This window comes from Phodopus roborovskii, unplaced genomic scaffold, assembly GCF_943737965.1.
Source record: "Phodopus roborovskii unplaced genomic scaffold, PHOROB, whole genome shotgun sequence".
NCBI classification, from domain to species: Eukaryota; Metazoa; Chordata; class Mammalia; order Rodentia; family Cricetidae; genus Phodopus; species Phodopus roborovskii.
Window position 1 is genome coordinate 2,941,348 of NW_026126721.1, and position 22,512 is coordinate 2,963,859.

Consider the following 22,512-nt stretch of genomic DNA (forward strand, 5'->3'; position numbering starts at 1 on the left):
TCATTAGAGTACTTACCATGTAATATGTACTCCTGAATATTGTTTGAATTTACCAGGATGATAGAGTAAATAAAAACAAAATATTATGATAGGAACCAGTCAATTTCATTTTTAACTATAGTTTGGAGATTGGAGACTGTATTTAGGCCACCAGCCAAATGTAGCCTGCATATCTGATTTTCTAAATGAAATTTTATGGAAATAGCCCACAATGCATTCTTTTATAAATTATCTATGGCTACATGAATGCCTCATAGGCAGTTATGTTTTTGAGACTCGATCAAGATGGCCTACAAAACATGAAATATTTACTGTCTGACCCTTGACAGAGGTTGCCAATTCCAGCTAAATAGGTAATTGAGTCTTCTACAGGTCACATTTTAAAATAATTTTTAAAAATGGTATGTAGTTTTATTTTTGACAGTTAGATAAAAATCAGCTTCCTTAGTTATCCAAATTTCATATCTAAAAGACAGAAACATAGGGTAGCAAGGTGGCTCACTGGGCAAATGAACTTAATAATGATCTCAGGGACATGATTTCAATACAAAGTAACCCCAGAATTGAAGGGGAAAAAACTGATTGTCATAAGTTGTCCTCTGACCTCCACATATATTCTTTGACATGGCTATGCTTCTACACACACACACACACACACACACACACACACACAAACACACACACACACACACACACACACACACCAATAAACAACTGTAAAACAAAACTTAAGATCACGTAAGATCACAAACCCATCTAATATTTCTCATCTGGGGAAAAATGCTAATCACAGATGCTAGTCTCTGGATATGTGAATTAAGGGCACAACCAAGGCCTGAGATCCCAGATCTTAACTGCTTGAACTTGTTCCTTTAGAGAAAAGAAAAAATAATGTCCTGGTCTTGGACTTTTCTTCAGTTGACCAAGTATGGCAGCAGCCTACTCTCTTGGGGTACATTTCTTAACACTCTTGTCTCCCCCACATCACCCTCCCAGAGCCTAGTAAGTACATGTTAGTGCTTAGTAGCCACTGATTGTTCATTCATGTAAGTCATGACCACTACTAACAAAATTCCTGCTTGACTGTGGATGAAATACTGCCTCTTCGAATCCATGGCACTGTGTCTGTTATCTACAATTTATAGAATGACCTCTTCAGAAACCAGGGGTGGTGAGTTTCAGGGGAATGGGAAGTAGTATTTCATGAGCCATCACATTGTCCCAGTCTTCACTGCTGCTGGGAGCCAGCACTCTCCATAGACAGCAGAGATGTGTATGCATACACACAAATGCACTCTTATAGTTGTAGGAAGACATGCTTAGATTTACTGATGTAGAACACTTTAAATCAAATGTCTCTATAAATTTGAATCAGGACTGATAATCTGTCTGTACTTATTTTGTTGAAAAGTGGCTCATGAAAGTGCTGTAAATAGAAACAGTGGTTACCATTTTGCCATAGACTTTAAATCCATACATTAGCTTGGTCCTTAGGATTTGGTGAAAATTATTCAAACTCTCCAAGATATAGGCTCATCTCCAGTACTATATTATCATAATTGTTGATACTACATTACTATACTATTGCAGCATACCTATGCATATATTACAATAATATATTACATATGTGTTCCGTGTTGAAATAATGTCCAGTGCTCGGTGTTGTTGGATTCTACCACAGACATTGATCATGAAGCAAACATTTCCTAAAATAAAAATATTATATTTGTACTAAACATGTACACATTTTTTCCTTTGCCATTCTTCTCTAAATGGTGCATTGTAACAATGATTTATAGAGTGTCTAAATTGTATTAGGTAGTAAAAGAAATCTAGAAATCATTCAAAGCGTACAAGAGGGTATATATGAAAATACTGAGAGTTTAAAAATAAAGTCTTGAACACTTATATATTTTTAAATTATTTTTAATTGTTTTTCTTATTTTACATATTGATCCCAGTTTCCTCTTGCTGCCATCCTCCCATGTCCCTCAACCCTCCCCCCATCCAATTCCCCATCCAGTCCCCAGGGAGTGGGAGGCTCTCCAGGAGGGATCATAAAAATCTGTCAAAGTCATTTGGGGTAGGGCCTAGGCCCTCCCTCCTGTCTCTAAGTTAACAGATTATCTCTCCATGGTGAATGTGTTCCCAATGTCCTTTCATGCACTGTCAGAGGTCCCAAAGACTGCCCAGGCCTTCTAACTGAGACTCATATTCACATGATATGGGTTGGTCCTATGCTGGTTTCCCAGCTATCAATCTGGGATCCATGAGCTCTCTCTTGTTCAGGTCAGCTGTCTCTGTGGGTTTCTGCAGCCTGGTCTTGACCCCTTTGCTCATCACTCCTCCCTCTCTGCAACTGGATTCCAGGAGTTTTTCTCAGTATTTAGCCATGGGTGTCTGCTTCTATTTCCATCAGCTATTGGATGAAGGTGCTAGGATGGCACATAAGGTAGTTATCAATCTCATTATCAGGGAAGGGCATTTAAGGTAGCCTCTCCATTATTGCTCAGATTGTTAGTTGAAGTCATCCTTGTAGATCTCTGAACATTTCTCTAGTGTCACAGTTTTCTCTTCAAACCTATAATGGCTCCCTCTATTGTGGTATCTCTTTTCTTGCTCTCCTCTATTCTTCCCCCAACTCAATCTTCCTGCTCCCTCATGTTCTCCTCTCCCCTCCTCTTCTCCCCTTCTCATTCTCCTAACTCCCTCTCCACTCACTACCCCCCAGGTTCCCAATATGCTCAGGAGATCTTGTTCCATTCCCCTTCTTTGGGGGACCATGTATGTCTCTTTTAGGGAACTCCTTGTTTCCTAGCTTCTCTGGCTGTGTGAATTGTAAGCTGGTGATCCTTTGCTCTATATCCAAAATCCATATATGAGTGAGTACATACTATGTTTGTCTTTTTGTGACTGGGTTACCTCACTCAGGATGGTTTCTTCTAGTTCCATCCATTTGCCTGCGAATTTCAAGATTCCATTGTCCCTCCCGTCCCATCACGCTGAGTAGTACTACAGTTTGTAAATGTACCGCATTTTCTTTATTCATTCTTCAGTTGTGGGGCATCTATGCTGTTTCTGGGTTCTAGCTATTACAAATAATGCTGCTATGAACATAGTTGAACAGATGTTTTGTTGCATGGATAAAACGCCTATATATTGTAATATATACAGGCACTGATGAAATAGATATAGATCCCCCTGGATACTAAATGAAAAGTATATTGTTACATACTATAACTTAGCATTATCATTTATTCAATGATACCATTATGCTATCCGTATGATTGAAAAATGTTGATCACCACAATGGATTGCTAGAGGGATTAAAAAGCACATGGCACAAACATTGACACATTTGTCCCCTATATGAGATATGCATGATAGCAAGTATCAGCACAGTTGTTCTTGTTATGAAGATATACACGCAGAAAAAAAATCTACTTACATATATATAAAAAGTAGGACCTTTGTGACCTCTTTCCATGTGGTTTTCCTTGGCCTATGTATGCATTGTCAGATGAGAATTTTTGACCTTGCAGTCACTTTAGCCATTTGGATTTTTACAACTGACTAAGAAAATTCATGCTAAAAATTTGGTTTAGGGACTAGAAAGCCAGCTGTGTAACACAAATGTGAAATTTGTTTGCCTCTGTTGCTCCCTAAGAAAGAAGGAAGTTTGTGACAAACGGGTGAACTGTGTAAGGCTTCATGTTTTTCCCTTGGCCTGCAGGGTGACTTCACCTGGAACAGCATGTCTGGCCGCAGTGTACGTCTGAGGTCAGTCCCCATCCAGAGCCTCTCAGAGCTGGAGCGTGCACGGCTGCAGGAAGTGGCTTTTTATCAGTTGCAGCAGGACTGTGACCTTGGCTGTCAGATCACCATCCCCAAAGGTAAGGCCCTGTTTGCACGTTCTGCCTTAACATGGGGGCTCTACCAGTCAACCACCTGTTCTGACAAAGCCACAGGCTGCAGAGTCTCCTCACGCCTGACATTAACACAGAATGGAAACTACAGCTTTCTGGTTGGTGGCTGGTATTCTTGTGCTCTTTGAAAGACATGATCAAGCAGGACAATGTACATGTCAGCTAATTAAAACAAACAACAATAAACAAACAAACAAAAAACGGTTAACTAGGTGTCTTTCAAAGGAAAGCCGGGGATATCTCAAAAGTCTTCATGGCTTCACACCAACCAAGGAGAAAGCTTACAAAGAGGTCAGGTAAAAGGTTTGGAAGAAAAACTGGGTCTGTCTTAATTTGATTTCCAAGTCAATTTCTTAGAAGAGTGCCTCAGGTCTGTTAAGCTTATAGGTTTGATCTCATGCAAACTGAGAATCAGCGATGGGATGGCTGTGAACTCCTTTTGTAGCCAGTCTTTCCTGGTGTGTCTGGGTAGTACTTTGCTACTGTGACACTTGAGCCCAGGCACACCTGCTTGCCTGGTGCTTTGTCACAGGGGCTAATTCCCATAAAGCTCAGAAGGGGGCACCTGGATTCTTTTACTCTGTAGATGTTTGTCTCTGAATGATTATTGTAATCTATAAAGTCAGTTTTTTATATTTGCATGAAGCAAAAAACATAACTTGAGGCAGAATAGAAAACCATAATTCATTAGGGAGATTATAGCAAACTTGCTCATAAAGTTTTTTTTTCCTTTTCTACCAATGTGCTCAAAATAAAACAAAAGCAGAATAGAGACAGAAAGTTTTCTGAAAAGTAGACATGTTAAGAATATTTACCCATCAGATAAATGTGTTATAGTTTATCTCAACGTTCCCCCAAGTGGTTCATGTGTTGAAGGATTTATCCCTCCCTATTGCTGAGTTATACCTTTAGGAATGTGACTGGATTCCAAGGGCTCTGACCTTTATCAATAAGTTAATCCATTAATAAATACCATGAGTGAGTGGACTATTGAGAGCTGGTGAAACTGCAGGATATGGGAGTCAGTGGGATGGAGTAGGTCCTTAGGGCATGCATATGGAAAGTAAGTCTGGTTCAAGCAAGGCCTCCTCTCTGACTGCCTCCTTACCTTCATAAACTGTGTAGTACTGCAATCTTATGAGGCTATGCCTCAAAATAGGTCCAGAAAGAGGGGATCCAAGTGGCCATGGACTGAAACCTATTACACCATATGTATTTGTTCCTTTTCAGTTGTTTGCCTCTGGTATTTAGTTGCAGCCATACACTGAAAGAAAACTAACTAGCACAATATACCACATAGATGTGTATCTGTAATGTTGTTCTCAAGTCAAGGTGATTTTGCCTTCCATCTCCCAGAAGACATCTGCCAATTTCTGGCCTTGTCTTTGGCTATCACACTTTGTGAGAAGCATCTGCTTGCATAGAGTAGGAGGAACTCATTTGTCATCCACCCCCACTCACACACTAGAAATGTGAATTTATGTGATTCACCTTTGCAATAGGAGAGTTGGTTCTTGATTTTACGAGGAGTAGCACAAAATTCTAAGTATAGAGTTTGCAATTGGGTGATAAATCGTAGGGCCATGCCTTGCTTTTTCTTTAGGCTGAAATTGATATTTGTTTTGGGCTATGATGAAGTTCAGAGTCAAGGTAGGAGGCAGCTGTGGGTTGATGAGATAGGAATGCCAGTAACAGAAGCCATGCTCCTTTGGCTTGATAATTATAGTCACCTATACCATGCCCGTTCTTTGTTGTTCCATTTCATGTGAATTTCACATATAGGTATCCTCAACACAAATGGGGCATTCTCATACAATTGTGGAAAATGTACTCTAGCGACTATTTATCAGGTCATATCACTGTTTTGCTTACAGGCTTTCCTGCCTTGCCTGGCCTTGCTTTGCAGGAGAAACTTGCCCTTCCCACCCACTTAGCTCACAAGTGCCATATGTAGCCACCACCAATAATCCTTCTCCTTTTCATGAGTACAAGCATTCTTTGCATTCCTTAAAAAAAAGTGAAAATTTTGGCAAATGTAGTTTATACTGAAGGGAATGATAACTTTGAAAAGGCTTTAATTTAATGCATATGAGATAAACTACTAGGAAAGAGATTATTATATATAGCACTACTTTAAAACATAGTCAATTTGGTGTTTCTCTTTGTTCCTGATTTTGGAAGAGGTCATTAAAGTAAACAACCATTCACAGAACTGCTATAAAACTTGTTTGCTAGAGGCTCTGTGTATAGCTATATGGTTTCAAAGACCTCAAATGAATGATTCATGTTATTGAGCTATTACAAAATACCACCAGACCATGAGAGACATTTTCATATTTTCAGTCAAAATGAGAATTAGTAGTTTATAAATAAGTTTTATTATTTATGCAAGAAGTAAGAAGTTGTGAATGAGTGTGAAAAGTCAGTCATCAGACAAAACTTTCTGGAAATATTGTTTGGGATAGGTGACTTATAGACATGGAATATCAACTGAGCTCTTTTGAATGCATAACCAGTGCTAAATGCTCCGATAGCATCTATAGGATGAATGTAGCCTCTTAGTCCCCAGACAAACCCCAAATAAAAAGTTCTTAACAGTGTCAGATTCACCATGTGAATAATTTCCCCAAGGAAAATAAATACAGCATCCAAGATCTAGAGCCTAAAGAAATAATACCTTTCCTGATAAGACAGGAGATACATTGGACATAAAAACCTATTCAAACTCACATTTCCATTTCTTGTCACTTGGGGGATGATTGTGTAGGCTGATTTGTGGAGACTTGAGCTTCCTGGTCTCAGATAAAGATATTCTGGCATTCTCCATAGCTTCAAAATTCATCAGAGAGGGAATAATTGAGGCTCAGGGTATTGGGAAGTCACTAAGATAATTCCCTAGAATGAATGACAGTGGAGAATTTTACTTTGGTTGGAGCCATAACAACTAGATATCAGTTATATGGGCAAAGATTCAGGTGAGTTAGAAGATGGGAGGGGATCATGTGGAATTTGAGTTCACATTGCTTCTGTGCTTCCAATGAAGCTGTTTTATGTAGTAGTAAAGATGGGGAAGAGATCTTAGAAGTCTGAGAAAGAGAAAGAGAAATGGAAGAAATAGGATGTAATGGACCAGCTATAATGCTGGATTTCAGGAAAGTTGAAGATACATCTGGAGTTAGTAGCTGGAAATATAGAATGTAAAATAACACTTGCTGCCAGTTAGACATTGTTAAAACAAATACTCTTCATTTTTACTTTAAATGTCTTATCCCTAGTTAATCAAAGTCTTCTTCAATTAATATTAGAATTGGGTTTAATGAAAGGAGAGAGGTCCATAGCTAATTTAAAATGTGTCCATATTCTGCAAAATAATGGCAATCCAAAGCTAACCACATCTTAGTCTTGTTAACATATTAGTTCACAGGACAGAAAGAATTTTGCAAATGTAAAACAGTAATATCCTTGAGATAGGCCTGCATTGTCTGAAAGTGCCCTGACTAATCAGTCGTAAATGAAGAACTTTTTCCAGTTATAGTCAGGGAGGAAGGGATTATGGAAGGATGGTCAAAGAGATTCAATGCTTTTGGTTTTGAAGATCTAACAAAGGAGCCATAATTGAAGGGATATATGTGGCCCTGGAAGATGGGAAAGTCAATGGAATCAATTCTCTCCTGACTTGCCCCAAAGGACACACTACTTCTGACATCTTGATTTTAGCCCAGTGCTTTCCATTTCAGACTTTACCTCCAACATTGCAAAGTGATAAATTAGAGTATTTTATTTCTAAGTTTGGGGACATTTATTACAGTAGTGTTAGAAAACCAAAATATTATTCAAAGGAATCATTAAAATGGAAGACAGTTGGGGTTTAAGTTGAATATTAGTGGAAGATAGGGTGCTTACTATGGTCAGTATTCCCAATACTCAAAAGTCTGAGATAGGAAGATTATGAGTTCAACGCCATCTTGGGCTACATAGCAAGCTCTTAAGTCAAAATAAGATGAATAGTAAACATATTCACTTAAGTAAAAAATCAATAATGTAAAGATATTAAGTATGGCATTAATAATCTATAAACTGAATGTGATTCCAAATAGTAGCATCAATGTAAATTTTTGAGCTTTCACAAAATTGGTCTGACCATAATTTAAGCCACTGCATTTGCAGGGTCTCTTAAATCAGACTAACCAGTCTATAAGTAACACAGACATTACCACTAGAATCCAGAAGCACATATGGAAAGATCTTAAATATCATGTAATGTGTTAATTTTAATGAATATTTGATAGCTTCTTAATAACAGTGGCCAAAGGCAGGAGTTAACAAATAAATTAGTGGGTCCAACCTATGTTACAGCTCACGTTTTTACATTAAGTTATATTGGAAAATAGACATGTTCATTTATTTCTATAGCATGCTTGGGTGCTTTTAATTCACATCACAGTTGAGAGGTTATGATAAAACTGGAAAGATGACTCAGTGGCTAAGAGTGCTTACTGTTCTTTCAGAGGACCTGAGTTCAGTTTCCAGCACCCATGTCTCACAACTGCCTATAACTCCAGTTCCAGGGCATCTGACCACTGTTCTAGCCTCTGTGGATACACACACACAAATGGCATATACTCACAATGCACATGTATTTATGACAGATGTGTGTCTTGATCTTCTTGTGGAACTTCTAACATTGGAAGCAGGGTCTGCATTTGAATTTTCTGTTGGCTTTTCGGGACTTATTTCTCATATTGGCTCACCTTGTCCAGGCTTAATGCAAAGGGAGGGGCTTAGTCTTACTGGAACTTGATATGCCATGTTTTTGTTGATATCTCTGGGAGGCCTGCCCTTTTCTGAATGGAAATGGAGGAGTGGAGGGTAAGTGGCATGGAGGAACTGGGAGGACAAGAGGGAGGAGATACTACAGTTGGGATGTAAAATAAATTAATTTTAAAAATAAAACTAAACTAAAAAACCCAATAAAATAAAACTAAAATAACAGATGTGATAATTATGGTCAAAGTATAAAATGAACTTTGTATGGAAATAACATAATGAAACTCCTTATTTTGTACAAGTAATCTATACTATTAACAAACAACATTATATATTATATGTAATAATAATGGCTGTTTGGCTCTTTATAGGTAAAAAAAATGATCAGTGCCTAGTTTGAAGTAAAATGAAAGGAAGTAACTGATTTTTTAAAAAATCAGTATAGAATAATTGTAGGTGGGGTAGCTTAACTTCATTATATTTAAGTTTTTAAAGTAAAATCATTTCATAAGAAAGAAGTTACATATTCATTTTCTTTAATTAATTTGTTTAATTTATTATTTTTATTTCTTGTCCTTCTTGCTTTAGTTAGTTTCTGGTGTAAGAATTGAGAAAGATTTTGTTTATGAGATTTGCAAATGGTATTAAATAATTAATGGTTTAAGAATCTGCAACAGTAGTCTAGTAACAAGTGCCCAGATTATTTTTTTAAAAAAGGCACCCTACAACTTAAAATTGCTCAATTATATGCCCTCCTTATAAAGCAGGTCCTTGTCACTATCCTTTACTAAAACCCAAATAAGCAACTCAACCAGAGAACAAAAAATGTGTCTTCTAAGTATGTCAAGTATAGTGCAAGTGCTTTCAGTTTGTGACTTAAATATTATATTAGAAAGTTAGAGTAACCCAGTAGACAAGAGAAGAAAACTTAGGTCAGTGGTTGTCAAGCTGTGGGTCACAATCCCTTTAGGGGTCTGACAACCCTTTCACAGGAGTCACCTAAGACCATCAGAAAACACAGATATTTACATTACAATTTATAGCAGCAGCACAATTACAGTTATGAAGTAACAACAAACAAAATTTTGTGGTTGGGGGTTACCACAACATGAGGAACTATATTAAAGAGTCACAGAATTAGGAAGGTTGAGAACCACCAGCTTAGGCTGTCAAGTAGTAATCTAGATAGTAAAGGACCCTGTCCTGTGTTTATGCTCTTTGCTGGAAACATCCAGCTGGAATGTGCTCAATCTGTTTATAATAACTTTTGCTGTGCATAAAAATCAAGCTGAAACATGTACCAGAATCCACAATCTGCTGAAAATGCCAAAGGAATCTAGCACTACCAAATACATATGACTTCTAAGCTTCCAAGGCCTCAAAGAGGATCTGCTGCTGCAAGGAGTTCTGAAACTAATGGTGCATTCTTTGTGTCCACACACTTTCTGTGGTCCTCCCACAGAAGGTCATTACTTCTCATGGGATGAGGTTATGTATCATTTGCCTTTGGATCTTTAACACCAGGTACGGAGCACAGTATACCAGTCAGTCTGTAAGAAGTAAATGAATGCATGCATAAGCTCCTTTAAAGTTAAGCCCCACCCTTTACTCTTCCCCATCCTTGCAAAAAGCATCAGTCACCCTACTGTCTTCTTCCCCAATAGCTTCAAGAATGAGTTTGAAGTTACCTTAATGATTTCCTGTAGCTTCTTCACCCTGCACTCATTTTCTAACTTTAATTGATAGACTCATGGGTTAATGTGAGGTTTAAATGTACTAACAACCATAATAAGTTTAAAGCATCCACTGATATCTCATACATTCTTCATAAAAGCTATCCATCTCCATCAATGTGACAATTATCAATGTCATTATTGCTATATCACTTTGTCATGCATCTGCCCTCAACCCTATATCTCATCTTAATTATAGTTGTGAACCTGTATTTGCTTTCTTTAATTCAAGATTTCTCCACTCTTCTATCTATCACACCTAAAACCACCAGAGTAATCATCAACCATGAAGCTTCTACTTTGCTGAAAAAAAAATTCTCAAAGCTTCCTGGTGTCTACCTATCTCACTATTGAAATGATTTATAATACTATATTATGTATAAAAGGAAGAAAGAAAGAAATACATTTAGTTAAAAGTCTATTATGATTTAAGTTTGTGTACTTGGAACAGAAGGCTTTTAACATTTATCTACAATCTACATAGAGAACTAAGTACACTTTATATATCAGCCTTGGAAACACATGAACCAAACCAATCAGAGATAAACTTGGATACTTCCTATAGAATTCTCAAATAGCCATTACCCTTTGTGTGTCTCTTCCTAAAACACTTTTGCATGGCCTACTACACTTTTCTGGTTCAATGATAGATTTATGCCCTATGATTTTACCATCATACATTCTTGCATGACAAATAGAATGGAAAACAGGGAATCGGGGGGGGGAAATAACAAAAAATGTCAATATGTATAACTTTTAGTTGTTCTTTGCTGCAGTTCTAGTGGGCTTGCAAAGCCAGAAGGAACATTTTATTTCGGTAGGGCTAGGTAAATGAACCTAAGGCTAGAACCATGCCTTCAGGAGGAGTGATCCCTGGGAGGCTTCCTAATGGCTTCCCTGCTCTCCTTAGTAATAACAAGCTTGATACAGAGCCCAAGGAAGACAGATATGTAACCAACTGAAGATATACTGAGAAAAGGTGGAAATTCACAAAATAAATGTGCCATAGAACTAGCCTACTTCTAAATTACTTATAAAGTAAAATAAAGAGTTCTTATTTAAGCCATTATATTGAACTTCCATAATTTTTAGTTAACTGCATCTTAACAGTGGGTAATCCGAACTCTACTTTAGGGTGTGTTTTTCTACTTTTATGTCTAGCAGACATGACATGTAATGTTCACTATATATGAAAAGATATTCTCAGATATTTTGGATCTGTGTGCAATTGGTATTTGAAGTATGTCTGTGTGTGTGTGTGTGTGTGTGTGTGTGTCTGTGTGTGTTTCTGTGTCTCTGTGTGTCTCTGTGTGTGTGTCTGTGTCTGTGTGTGTGTGTGTCTGTGTGTGTCTGTGTCTGTGTGTGTGTGTGTGTGTGTGTGTGTGTGTGTGTGTATGTGTGTTTAAGATAGAAAGGACAGAAGACCAACTGAAACAGAGTCCCAGGTGATCCTACATTCAAAACAGCTGGACAAAACAGCCTTACAGACTACAGCCAGGATTTCTGAATCTTCTTCAAATCCCCCATGACAGTGCCCCTTACCAGTAGGAAGTAGCTTGGAAAGAACGACACCCAAATTCCCAAATATTGCCTATAAATATTTGTTTTCATTTAAATGGACTTGGTTATATAAAATTAAAAAAAAAGAAAGGACAAAAAGATATCTTTCCCTGTTGGCTTTACCTATTTCCTGTGGACAGCATAGAAAACTTTGTATTACTAAAGAGAGCAGCAAAGCAATATAGAAAACTCTTTAGTGGAGTCACTCCCACAGATTGTCCCTAGATGTTTAGGATGTGGTTCTAGCCTTAGGTTTATTTTCATGTCTCTATACAGCTAGCCATGTCAAAAACAACCCATGTCCTTTATGTGTGATAGGTCAATCAACAGAGAAAATACAAATACATAAAGTATATTAAAAGATTACATCTGATCAAGTTGCCTTTAGAGGCCCCTTTAGAAAAGACCTGCCTTGTATTTACTCCAGTTAAGGTCAAGAATGACAGAGATTTTCTGGAAGGTGTTTTTGTAATTTTCTTCTTGGAGGCTTTCCATAAGAGATGAAGACTTTTGTCGTGTCCTGTATAGTTCTTAAGTGTGTGCTTCTGTATGACTCAGCATAAGTACAGATCAGGTGCCAGATTCTTCAAGTCACCCATTTTCAGCTTTAGTATTCACAGATAGTCTTTCATGTTCTGAGACCATATATTTTTCCATTCAAGGTCTTTTCTCTGCAGGTCACAATGACACACGTTTATATATGTGTGTTGGAGCAATACCCACTATTGCACAAGGCCGTGACATCTTGAATAAAGCTCTCAACACTGCAGTTTCTAAAATATTCTGGCATCTTTCAAAGATTTTAAGAGTGCCCTTACTCTCTCCATTGTGATGACTTCCTAAAGTAACTTTGATAATTACAAGCATAATCTTTCATATTTATGGGGAGTTCTTAGTTTCTCAATGGGTAAAATAAAAGTAAACAATTATCCATTGGAATTAATTGTGCTGTTTTGTTTTTAAAATCATTAGGCTTTTTAGATCATTTGAGATCAAACCCTCTAGGTTATTTAACATTTTACTTAGTATTTACAAGAAATTTGCATATTGAAACCTTGGGAAGAATAAATTTAAAAAACTTTTCATTAAGGAGTAGCAAACTCTAGCTCATGAGCCACAAGCTCAGTGCTTGCTTTAAAAATATTAATTATTAACTTACAAATATTAATTAATTATTCAAACCCAGCCATGTGCATGCATTCTTTTGTTGTCTGTGACTTCATTGTAAGGCTACAATGGTAGAGTGGAGTAGGTTCAACAGGGATTGCGTGGCTCACAGAGTTTTAAAAAATTAATATTTTGACATTTATAGAAAAGATTGACAACCCTTGATTTAAATTATTACTACTAATTTGATATAGGAATTCATAGCTATTATCAATATAGTTCAACTATACTATGCTATTCAGTTTAACTTCTTCATTGTTTGAATTTTGAATGGTGAGAACTTTATAATTCTCAGATTTCAGTGCTTATGCATAGTGAATAAATATTTTTTCCAAAATGTGATAATCACTTCTTTGGTAGAACTAAACATAAAAGATAAGTAATATTTTATGAATTCCTTAAACAACTAATGTCACCATATATTCATAGGTACACAATTGTAGATATATAAGCAGTGCATTGAATAGATTATTTTAATAATAAGACAATCTCCACTATGGGTTAATTATAATTTTATTAGTACTATCTAGTTTGATGTCTGACAAGTTAGAAACATTTGTCTGTAAAGAGTTACTTATTTGTAAATTTAGAGTTCTTGGCAATCTGACCTCCCTCCTACATACCCTATCTTGAACACACAGAGATTCAAAGTGTCTATGTAAGTGTGACTGGCATGACATGTCTGATGGATCTAAAACTAGAAAGTCATGAAGCAGTTTTAGATCTTCCACTATTAAGATACATTTGTTACAAAAGCTCAAATAACAATGTCTTAAAATAGTATTCAACTTCACAAAGTGTCCAGGCAAAACTATTTCTATGTCTTCAGTGGCTTTCTATCTTTCTTTGTTGCTATCAGTGGAACCTCTTACTGCTTGGCTGGCTTTCTTCATCAGCATGGAATGGCTGCAGCAACCTCTGCATTTGTTGTACTTAAAGTAGCATCAAGAGATAAGGAAGAGTACTGACTTTCCAGCAAGTAGTTTTGTAAGAAGGGAGAAGCATTTTTACTGTTGTCTCCTTATAGACTTCTCTCCTTCCTCACCCCCTAGATTTGAGATGGCTACTGATTCCTAACTGTGTCCTGGCAATTAGGACTATATTATAGGGATTAGCTTGAATTTATAGTGTGCTTTGTCAAGACTGGAGTGAAGGCTCATCCCAGGAGGCGTGAAGTAACAAAATGGGGCAAGGATGAATTAGAATGAGTGAGTTGAGGAAAGAAGGTAGACATCTTTGGTAACGGCATCATCTAGCTCTGTGTTCAGGTGATGGGGAAGAAAATAGTCTGTTTTCATCCAAATGTGTCATCTTTCCAGTTACTGTGCTAAAAGCTATTTTTATGGGAGTGACTGGCAGAAATTCTTAGGAGTTGCCAAGATTTAAATTTCATGGCTTAAGGATATCTGATTGGCTTGTCCATTATAAAACAAGCAAAGTAGAATTAGTCTCTTACATAGGTCAAAACAAAACTCACACTCCAAATAGGTACAACGGTTAGACTTCATCTTAATATTGCGAACTATAGGTTTTGACTTTGTAACAAATAATGAGAAGATTCTGTAACTAACTTGGGAATTTATTTTTCTTTTTAGAGTTTCTTTTTAAACAAAACAAAACAAACAAACAAACAAAACCATAGAGTCTCATGTGGTCCATGCTTGCCTCTCTCCCTATAAGCAAAGATTATCTTGCATTTCTGAGCTTCATTGATTTACTTCCCAAGCAGCAGAAGTGCAGGAGTGTGTCAACACCTCTGGTTTTCTACTTGCTGGAAATCAAACTCAGGACTTCATGAATCCTACCAACCAACTGAACTGCATCCCCAGTCCCTGTTCCTGGATTTTCTTCACTTGAGTTCACTATTCAAGATGTCTTTTTAGATGAGTGTGATATATTTTTAGCTTGTGTTCTCCTTCCTACTTCCTTTCTTTTAAAATCCAGGAATGAAATAAAGCCAAAAGAAATTATTTGATAATTTTTTCTGGTTTCATGTTTAGAAACTTCTCTAATATGAAAAATAAGTGTCTAGTTAGACTAAGTTAGTAAGTGTCATTTCTCTGTAAGGGTCATGAGATGAAAGCTGCAAACTGAGAAGCCTGGAAGAATAGGCTAGCTCCCAGCTTTAGAAAGGCAGCAGTAATGCTTACGAAGTTTTTTTAAAAATCCAATTTTTAAATTCATAGAACTTAAATGTGGAAAAAATGACAGTGAAAAAAAGAGATCCTTCTAGTGTATAATTTGATCACAACCACTTGTTGAAGCAAGGAGTGATTATAAATAATGCCTAGCTAAGGCAAAACCATAGCTGGGCTTTTAAGTCAATGTTCAAACTCTAAGATCAGCTTCCCTACCTCATGTTTTGGCCGAATGAGGAGATGTGCTTAATAAATCAAATAGCTTAATGATTTTGTGAAATAGGAAAACACTTGCTTTGAGATCCAAGAACCCGTGGGAGTTATTTGTCCCTCTTGAATATCATAAAGAAAACTTGTAGAACTAATTGTCCTGACAAAATAATTTACACAAAACAGAAAGGATTTCTTTTTTTCAGTTTTTAATTGAGACTAGAACCATGGTGACCTCCAACAGTTGAGTCTCATTACAGCAGTAAGAAACTCACAGAACGTTCTTATTTTGTGACCACAGCTTTGTTAACTTTACCACCACTTCAGCATGTAAACTATGGGGATTAGTACATTTCACAAGTACTTTGGAGAGCCTGCAATCTAAGAAGAGGCATCTCTATTGCTTAAGAACACCATAAAACATTTCCTTTGCCAGGGAAATGGAGACACTTTGAAAACAGTTTCCGGAAATCTGAGTCCACATAGTGCTATAAGAAACAAAGTCTAATTCAGTGGGATTTCTGCCAAAAGAAATGACATGGTGCTCATATTCCAACATGTCTTCTTGTGTTTAAATTATAATTGATGGAAAAACGTCTGAAGATAAGATGCTAGAGAAATAGATGTCTTATCAATTGGGTAAAATAACTTTTTTAAATGATGCTATACCTGTCCACATACAAACATGCACAATTGTTGGGCCTATATTGAATGCATGGAGGGATACATTGAGTTTGAGTGATTTTTTTCATATTTTTAATATAGGTTGTATTTCCTTTCAAAATTATTTTATTTTTGATCTCAGGAACTCTGCTTCCCACTGAAGAAGGTATTACTGTACTTTGGAATCTGCTATATTATCATGTTGGTTCACCAATAGAATGCTTACTCAATAAAGCAATAGTTCTCAACCTGTGGGACATGACCTCTTTGAGGTCAAATGAGCCTTTCAAAGGGGTGTCTAAGACCATCCAGCATATTAGATATTTATATTGCCATTCATAACAGTAGCAAAATTACAGTTATAAAGTAGCAATGAACATAATTTTATGGTTGGGAGTCACCACAACATGAATTATGGTGCATTAGGTATTAAAGTATTGCAGCATTAGGAAGGTTGAGAACCACTGCAATAAGGGTAATATTACTAAAACTGAAATATTCAGAGAGTATAAAAGCCAGAAAGCAGGGATTTCCTAAACACCATGTGATTTATTGAGGAAAACATCACCAAAATGCAAAGGTTCCTGAGTAGAGTAACCCTATCCCCTGAGGACAGAACTAAACATTAGCCTTTGCAAGCATACCTGGGTCATCCTTCACTCATCTGTCCTAACACCTAGTAAAATGTTCACGAAGGCATTTCCTTGTTTGGTTTTAATCAGGTTTTCCCAGATCCATCTCTAACACTAAACTCTCGAGTCCCTCAGAGGAACAAACAGTGTCTGTTCATCTAAGTTTAAAGCCCATCACAGTCTTTCCAACAATGTATGACAGGTGGATGAATGGATGCAAGACTAAAAGGATGCATAATGAATCCACTTTCTTCAGAGAAGATGATATATAAACATATAATTTTTATACTATAAGTAATATTCCTAAGCCTAGGAGTGTAATCATGTGCTATGATATAATAAACTTGGAGGAAAAAACCTTTATGGAAAAGATGCCTGTGTCTTAGCTCTTCTCCTAAATATCTACATTTTACCTCAGCATTGCAGGAATCCCATGAATCTCCCATGTATAGGCACCTACTTCCTCTTTGCTGCCAAAGATGCTCTCCTTCTGTTTCTTTGGATGGACGTTAAATACAAAGCAGGCAACTCAGAGTATAAGGGGTATTTTGGAAATCATTCCAATGTCCCATTTGTTCTGGCTTTTACTGGGATTTTGGCTTCTCTGCTCCTATTATTCCCTATCTGTTTTCCAGGGTGGACTTACCAGGCAAAATTAACTTACATGGATAAGGTTAATCACTGGAAAGTAGCAGATGTTGAGCATGGATACAATGAATGGTTCTCTGGAACCCTTAATAATATAATTACTTCTTTAACAATACTTTGTTTCAAACTAGAAATAAAATACAGCATTTAGCCTTTGCCTCACCTTAGTTTTGAGAGGTCTACAGCATACAGAAAAGAAATAATGAGTTTTCATTTTAGTAAGGAGTAAAAAAGTGTTCAGTTATTTTAGGAGAGATCTTATTGTGTAGAACAGACTGGCCTCAAACTCACAGAGCTATACCTGCCTCTACCTCCCAGGTTACAAGACTAAAGGTATGCATGATCATACCCACTATGTGCTAAATATTTTCTAAGATATTCTTATTTTATACAACTAACTTGACTGGTAGGTACCCATGTACCTCATGTACATACCCATGTATATAAATATTTATATGTATTTAAAGCAATAATTTGGTTTAAGAGCATAGATGTGAGATGTTTACAAATACATTTCTGTAGAAATTGGAGTTCTCAGATACATATGAAAAAGATAAGGTTTGATAATTTATGAAGAAAAGGATTTAGAGAGCACACGACTCTCAGATGATTTCATCAGCTACCAATGAAACCATCACCAGGGCCATAAAAATAAAACTGGCTGAGACTCTTAGCTGGCAAGAGACTCTTAGCTTAGCAAGTATGTTCCAACAAACTAGTAGCCACAACGAATGTTTTGTGTCAGTTTGAACACGTGTTTTTCTTCAGATGAGGGAGATGGCAATAGCAGATTATTTCCATGGTTTCAACCAGGTCAGGAACTATGGCTTCATGAGTCATCTCCCTTCTTGCCACAAATTTGAGCTCCCAATTCTGTGAAACACCTCAAGAAGCAGACCAGGCCCCTATTTTCTCACACTTTACCAAATAAATTTTCAACTGTTACTCAAAAACTTTATTCAAAACAGCTGGTACTTGGTGGAAAGGACTTTTAAAGGTCATTTTAAATAATCTTTGGCCTACTGAAAAGTTACAAAAATGATACAGCATTTGGTTTTGAGCTTCTGCCTGTTTCCCCCAATAGTATATTATACTGACCTTCTTATATTACCATCAGCAAGACCATAGTGTTTCTTCATATTTGCATCAGTTTCCTGCTAGTATCGTCACTTTGTTTCAGGTCCCCATCCAGGACACTACATTACTTTGAGTTGTGCATCTTTTCTTTTCTTCTTTTTAAATAAACAACTTTTCTCAGTCCACATAGCTCCTGTAAAGAACATGACTTGGTTTGAAAAGAAAACACTATGGTACCTTCCCTGGGAGCTGAGTCGCATCTATTCATACCACCATTCAACACATATGTTGTTTCACAACTCATCTGCCACATAGGTAGGGAATAAAAACCTTCCAGTGGGGAAACAGAACGCTGTTTACTCCAGGCACTTATTTTATTCCTAAAACCTATAGTCTTAAGCATTTGGTACAAAGATCACTAACTATGGGCAGACTCTCATTTCTTTATAAATTAATGGGAATTGCTCTTCTTCCTGAAATTCAACCCAATAATTAGTTTTAATAACTTGTAAACATTCTGATATAGTTCTGTCTAAAACAGAAATGGAGGCTGGGCATCAATTCGAGGGGAGAGCATGAAAGTTTCCTCTATGTTGCCTGTGTACATTGCTGTGGTCTCTACATAGAATTGTGCAGAAAGTAGTGGTTCTCGACCACAGAAATTGTGTTTCCTGTGGATATTTGGTCATATCCAGAATCAACATTGGTAGTTGCAACAGAATGTGAGTAGATTCTCTGGCAGCTAGTAAAGAAAGGAAAAGGATGTGGCTATGTATCATACAATACATAGGGCAGTTGAACATAATAAAGAATTACCTGATTTCATATGTCACTGGTGCTCAGGTTGAGAACCCATGGCATAGAATATGTGTAATTTATAAAGGGTGGATTCCTACTCAACCACCCACAAATATATATATATATATATATACTTTTCCTCACTTGTTCCACTAAGTTCTCCACATTTCCTATCAATTCTTTTGGTTTACTTTCTCTGAAAGTCTATTTTTCTGGTTCAACTAAATAGTGAGGCAGCTGTGGCTGGAAAACAGGGGAGGTGATGCCAAAATCATCCTGCCCATTTTTTTTTCTCAGCAGGAATTGTTTTAAATGATTGAAGAAACTAGAACTTCTCTTTCAGGATCAAATGAGTTTGCAAATTCCAGTGCTTGTCAGATACTATAAGTAAGTGTAATGGTTCAAGGTCAGGTGTCTATGCTGACTTAAGGTATGCATGAGGAATGTGAGACACAGAGCTTTCCTTCCTTTCTTGAGAGGCTAAAACTCCAGATCTCTGTATGAAATAGTCAGGATTCCACACCAGTGGTTCTGTGATAGAACCAAAAGAGATCTTTGACCCTGGTAGCCGGTCCCTATGAATTCTTTCTTTGCCTTCATTTCATCATTAAGTGTATGTAACCCCTTCTGTTGTGTTGGTTTTCATCGCTGCTACCAAATAGCCAAGAAGGGGCTGGAGACACCACTCACAATTTCAGAGCACTTATTATTTATAAATGGGACCCAGATTCAGTTTCCACACTCTCACAGTGGCTCACAACCATATGTAACTACAGGTCCAAAGGGTTAGACTCCTTGTGCGGACATCATGCATGTGCACAATACATATACATACATTCAAGGAAAACACTAATATATATGAAAGAGAATAAAATAAGTAAGTCTTGAAAAAACACCACAAAAAAAACCTTAAAAGAGGCACACAATTTCAGAGGCTTCCACCTGTGGATTGACTTTATTGATGTTAGACCCATGTAACATCAATGCATGATGAGACACAACATCATAGTGGGGAGCACGTAGTAGACAAAATAGCTTGCATCATGTCATCATGTCAAGCACAGAGGTAGAGATGAAGGTATGTTGTAGCTTGTTCAATCCCTTAAAAAATACATTCCACTGGATAATTTATAAACAATAGAAGTTCATATGGAGCTGGTAAGGTGGTAAGTCTAAGGTCAGTGGCTACAACTAATAAGGGTCTTCATGTTTTGTAGTATTGTAGAAGGTATTATAGAGAAAGAATAGCTTCAATTCCTTTCTAATTGGCATTAGTCCATCCACAAGGGTGCACACATTATTTCAGGTCCTTCCATTCAGCCTACACTTTCCCACACTGTTGTAAGGAGAACTAAGTTTTCAATACTTTTGGGGGAAGACCCAATCAAACCTCAGCAGGATTTTAGAGAAATAAAACCTCCCAATTATACATATCTATAAAAATGTTTTATTGTGTGACAGAAACAATGGCAGGACTACACTTCTGATGTATATGCTGTCTTAAACACAATAGTAACTTAGAGGAAGAACTCAGGCAACATATCCCATCAAAGACATCTTAGAATAAGTACTTCAGGCTTCCATACATCTTTCTTTCACCAGGCACTGTAGAAGCAAGTCCTCATTAATGTCCTCAGAGGTGACAAACAGAATGAGGCTGAAAATTCAACAAGAAAGATGGAGGGAAGAGAGTTCTTGCCTATTTCCTTTTTCTAAATAACTGAGTATGTGTGATCTCATCTTTTCACCTCTACTCTGCATGGATCAATGAGCATGTGCTATAATCTAAATACATGATATCCTATAACCTTATTCTATCCATGCAACAGTTCCTACAGTAAAGACTATTATACCTCTCATTTTATAGATGAGGAAACTGATGTTTGAAGAGCATATTAACTTATCTGTGGGAAATGGTAAATTCAGAACCTGTATTACAGAACTCCCTAATGTCAAAGCTACTATTCTCCATATTTACTTAGGTGGCAGGGGAAATAAATAAAATCCCTATCTTTGCGATGTGCCTGTGAGACCAGACATGTATCTTGATATGCCCAAGGTAATGCAAAGTTAGAGAAGTGGGGAAGTACACAACAATTTTAATTAGCATGAGTCATCATTGATGTGACAATAAAACTCATATTTTGTAAAAATCTATTCATCTTACAGTTGCCATAACTGAGAATCAAAAAGTTAAAGCACAAACCTCAAGCCACAGAACTGGTAGGTGGTGGTGCTTGGATTCAAAGTCAAATTTCTACACTTTCCAAGTAAGGCTTACCTTGAGGAATATGTTTTAGAGCAAAACACGGATGCACAGAATGAGACAGAAAGGCAAACATACAGAAGGATTGTGGGCCTGGGGGTAGAGCAGCAGGCGAGGATAATGATTGAAAACAAAATACAGTGAACCATATGTATAAAAACATCATAGTGAAATCCATTAGTTTATATACTTACCAAAAAAAAAAGACAAAAGTTAAAATAAAATTATACAAAAAAGTTGTGGCTTCTTGTGATGAACTAAGTGATAGAACACTTGGTTGGAATGTGCAAGGTCCTGTGTTCAATCCCTAGCACCACAGAAAAATCTCTTAGGCTTTAATAGGTGTATTGTTTAGTTATTCTATTAAGTCAAATATGTAAATTAAGGAATTAAAGGATTTTTAGAAGGAAAGGTTTAACAGACAAAACACATTTGGTGATACAAACTAGCAATAAAGAAAGCATTGCCAAGTAAAATCACCATCAATCCTATTTGGAGAACAGACTCAAATCGTGTGTAGTTAGTGTGTTTTATCATCTGTGTGTGTGTGTGTGTGTGTGTGTGTGTGTGTGTGTGTGTATTATATATCAACAGTCCCTAGTAGCTAGATCAACTCTTAGATGTTTAAGATATGAACACACCAGGGATGAAAGAGATTAGTGGCTCTTGGCCACTGTACAATTGATTTACATGTTTTTCTCATTATACAAATCTCATGACTCCAAAGGTGAAAAATCCTACATTTTCATTTTATGGGAAGAAATGGAATTGGTGAGATTTTGGAAGGGAAGTGGTATTAAATGTGGCTGATAACTATATAACCATGGTAGAGAAGGAGTTGGGAACATCTACAGCCCCTAGAGAATCCCAGGAAGGCTCATTGTATCCAGAAGTTTTACTCTGTAATATCCTGCTATCAGAGTCTTG

At 36.9% G+C, this 22,512-nt stretch overlaps 1 protein-coding gene across 4 annotated transcripts in view; it reads left to right on the plus strand.

The window, feature by feature from the left end:
* Window positions 1-22,512, plus strand: part of Arhgap6 (Rho GTPase activating protein 6) — a 480,929-nt gene that overhangs the window by 401,560 nt on the left and 56,857 nt on the right. For all 4 annotated transcript variants that reach the window (XM_051174897.1, XM_051174898.1, XM_051174899.1 and 1 more), the window contains exon 2: window positions 3,734-3,893. In XM_051174897.1, coding sequence (XP_051030854.1) covers window positions 3,734-3,893 — 160 coding nt within the window. The remainder of the gene's footprint in view (window positions 1-3,733; window positions 3,894-22,512) is intronic.